We start from the raw sequence: 2,916 nt of genomic DNA, 5'->3' as shown, positions 1-2,916 counted from the left end.
AGCCCGCTAGTTAATTAATTAGATAGAGTGAAATTAATAATGAATGTAATTAGTTAGGAAGCTTTTATTTCAATATATATTACTCCACTCTGTGTACGTATTGAGTACTATCATATGTGTGAATGCGTGTGGCTAAGTAATCAGGGTATTGAGCTCATGATCATAAAGTCGTGAGTTCAATTCCCAGCGATGCATTATGTCCTTGAGCAAGACACTTTATTTTCGTATTACTCCAGTCCACTCTACTGGCAAAAATATGTTGCACCGGTCATTCAAAGGGCCAGCCTTGTCACGCTCTGTGTCACACTGAATCGCTCTGACAACTCTGCGAAAAGGTGGCGGTGAGTGAAATGCGTAATTTTTGTTTTTTGATCTAAGTGTTTTTCCCCTCCATTACTTAACCAATTTGTAAAGCTTTCACAATATTAGTTGAAGAGAAGGAGACAGAAAAAAAGGGTAAGGCGAAGAGTGAGAGAGAAAGAGGGAAAGGGTTGTGTATGAAGTCTATAAAATTGCACATAGAATATATAAAATGTATATAAGTAAGTAATCATCGTATTCCAATTTCCTCCACTTTTCAATGATTAGCTGATGAGCAACTATCTTCTGATACAGACACAACACAGGCTACACTTTCTGGATATTTACATAAAGTTTTCAGAAATAACCCAATGTGTTTACTGTTAATTCTGTGAAGTATTCACAGGTCCCACTAGTTACATTATTATTATCATTATTATTATTATTATTATTGAGTGAGAGAGCAGGGCATGCCATCAAAATGACACTGGGGTAAAGTATACGAAGCCCAGTATACCCATTATGACTACCCGTCTGATAAGGGTACACCAGGCACATGCATCACAACCATATGTGTGCGACATGGTGATCTCATATCAAGATAAATAGCGCATGACCTCGCAGGTGGGGCCCAGTTAGAATTTTCTTTGGGTCGAGTAGCCCATCCCACTCAAAATGTCCCTGAATAAAGTTTGTTTAAGGATGTTGAATGAAACTCCCATTTTTCCAGAGTTGAATTATCCAAACCCCAAAGAATTCCTCTCAACAAATGGCTACAATGCTCCCCGACTACTCCTGCTTGTGATCAGAGATGCACATATGTCCGGCATTCACCATGATAGATCGCTAGCCACTAAACCTTCTTTTAATGTTCTGTCTCTCCTTATTTCTGTGTTCCTTTCCGTTGAAGAGCGTAGACTCGAAACGTAAAAGACTTTCTCACTTCCCGAGCGTTAAACTTATACATCTGTTTGTTGTTTACACACCTGTCTTCATCTTTTGTGTTTTTTCTAAATTCCAACTATATATATATGATGGGCTTCTTTCAGTCTTCATCTACGTAATCCACTTTTAAGGCTTTTGGTGGTCAAGGACTACAGTAAATGACACTTCCCAAAGTGCCACACAGTGGAACTGAACCAGGATCTTTGTGCTTGGGCTGCAAAATTCTTACCACACCCTTTGTTTGTCCATCTATCCACCTACTCCTTATCTCTCTCTCTCTCTCTCTTTCTCTCTCTCTCTTTCTCTTATCTGTTTTCTCTTCTCTTGTAGGGTAGAGTAACAAGGGATCACTTTGATGACTGTCCCCGCCTACTGGACAACCTACAGGCTGCAGCTGTATCTGAAGATGGTCCCTTGGAGGTTTGCTGTGTCTCTCTAGGGCGTCATATCAACATTCAGTGATGGGGCTGTCATCTCACATATTCATCATTCCATGGACAGGCAACTGATGCCATGCACAACGTCACAGGTGAGTAGACGTGGTCATGGTTGGAGTGGTATACATCATTAGGTTGGTGGTGGTGGTGGTGGTGGTAGTGATGGTGGAGGTATTGGTGTGTATGGTGGCTGTACTTGTAGTGGTGGTCGTCGTTGGTGTGGTATGTGTTTCTGAGGTGGTTGTGGTGGTAGTGGTGGCAGAAGTGCTATGTGTGGTGGTGGTGGTGGTGGTGGTGGTGGTTTCATGGTTTCATGGTAGTTGTGATGGTGAACATATATGTGGTATGTGTGAGGGTGGTGGTGCGGTAGAATCTGCTGTTGTTGTAGCGGTGCTGGTATTGGTGGTTGGTGGTCTTGGTGAGTGGGGGTTGTAGCATGCAGTGGTAGTGATTATTTAAGTTTCCAGTAGTGTATATATCCATTCACCTGTCTGTTTGTCTGCTTGTCTATCTATCTATCTACCTATCTACCTATCCCTCTATCTATCTATCTATCTATCCATCTATCAATCTATCTATCTGCCTGTCTGTCTATCTGTCTGTCTGTCTGTCTGTCTGTCTGTCTATCTAACTGTCTATCTGTCTGTCTATCTGTCTGTCTGTCTGTCTATCTGTCTATCTATCTATCTATCTATCTAGTTTCCATCACAGAATTTCTGGAACCACCATTGACACTGGCTTACATTTATTGTCCGATCCCCATATACTGCATTAATATTCCTCACACTTTCAATTGTGTTGTTGCCATAAAGCAAAATATGCCAAATATGCTCCTTTGTCACTTTCATAATAGCTTTGAAAAAATAACCGTTAAAGTCGAACTGCACTCTTCAAAACTGGCACTAGGAATAAGTACAAGGTAAAATTACTACCTGCTTTTCTAGCAAGCTGATGCTAGTAATTTATCCCATCCTCCTCCGACTTTTAGTTCATGCAATTGAAAAAACTGCATTATTTATGGCATGACCGAATATTTCCAGCAATGGTGATTTGATTTTCTTATTTCAAAATTGTTTCTCATGAAATGGTGTCCACATCACATTGTTCAACCATATTGATTTAATCACTACAATTAATTTTTGCAATTATTACATAATTGATAATGTTTTCATGTGAGTCCTAAAAAACAGCTGCAGAATAGAACAAATGAAGTTTTCAAAATATTACTGAGATT

At 39.9% G+C, this 2,916-nt stretch overlaps 1 protein-coding gene across 1 annotated transcript in view; it reads left to right on the top strand.

Annotated features, from left to right (window-relative positions):
- Positions 1-2,916, top strand: part of LOC128251064 (uncharacterized) — a 54,759-nt gene that overhangs the window by 5,262 nt on the left and 46,581 nt on the right. The window contains exon 2 of the mRNA XM_052977394.1: positions 1,576-1,774. Within this exon, the coding sequence (XP_052833354.1) occupies positions 1,759-1,774 (16 nt within the window). The 5' untranslated portion in view covers positions 1,576-1,758. The remainder of the gene's footprint in view (positions 1-1,575; positions 1,775-2,916) is intronic.

Source organism: Octopus bimaculoides, chromosome 28 (genome assembly GCF_001194135.2).
Source record: "Octopus bimaculoides isolate UCB-OBI-ISO-001 chromosome 28, ASM119413v2, whole genome shotgun sequence".
Lineage (NCBI taxonomy): Eukaryota > Metazoa > Mollusca > Cephalopoda > Octopoda > Octopodidae > Octopus > Octopus bimaculoides.
The sequence above is the reverse complement of the archived record's forward strand: the minus strand, read 5'-3'. Positions and strand labels throughout refer to the sequence as shown.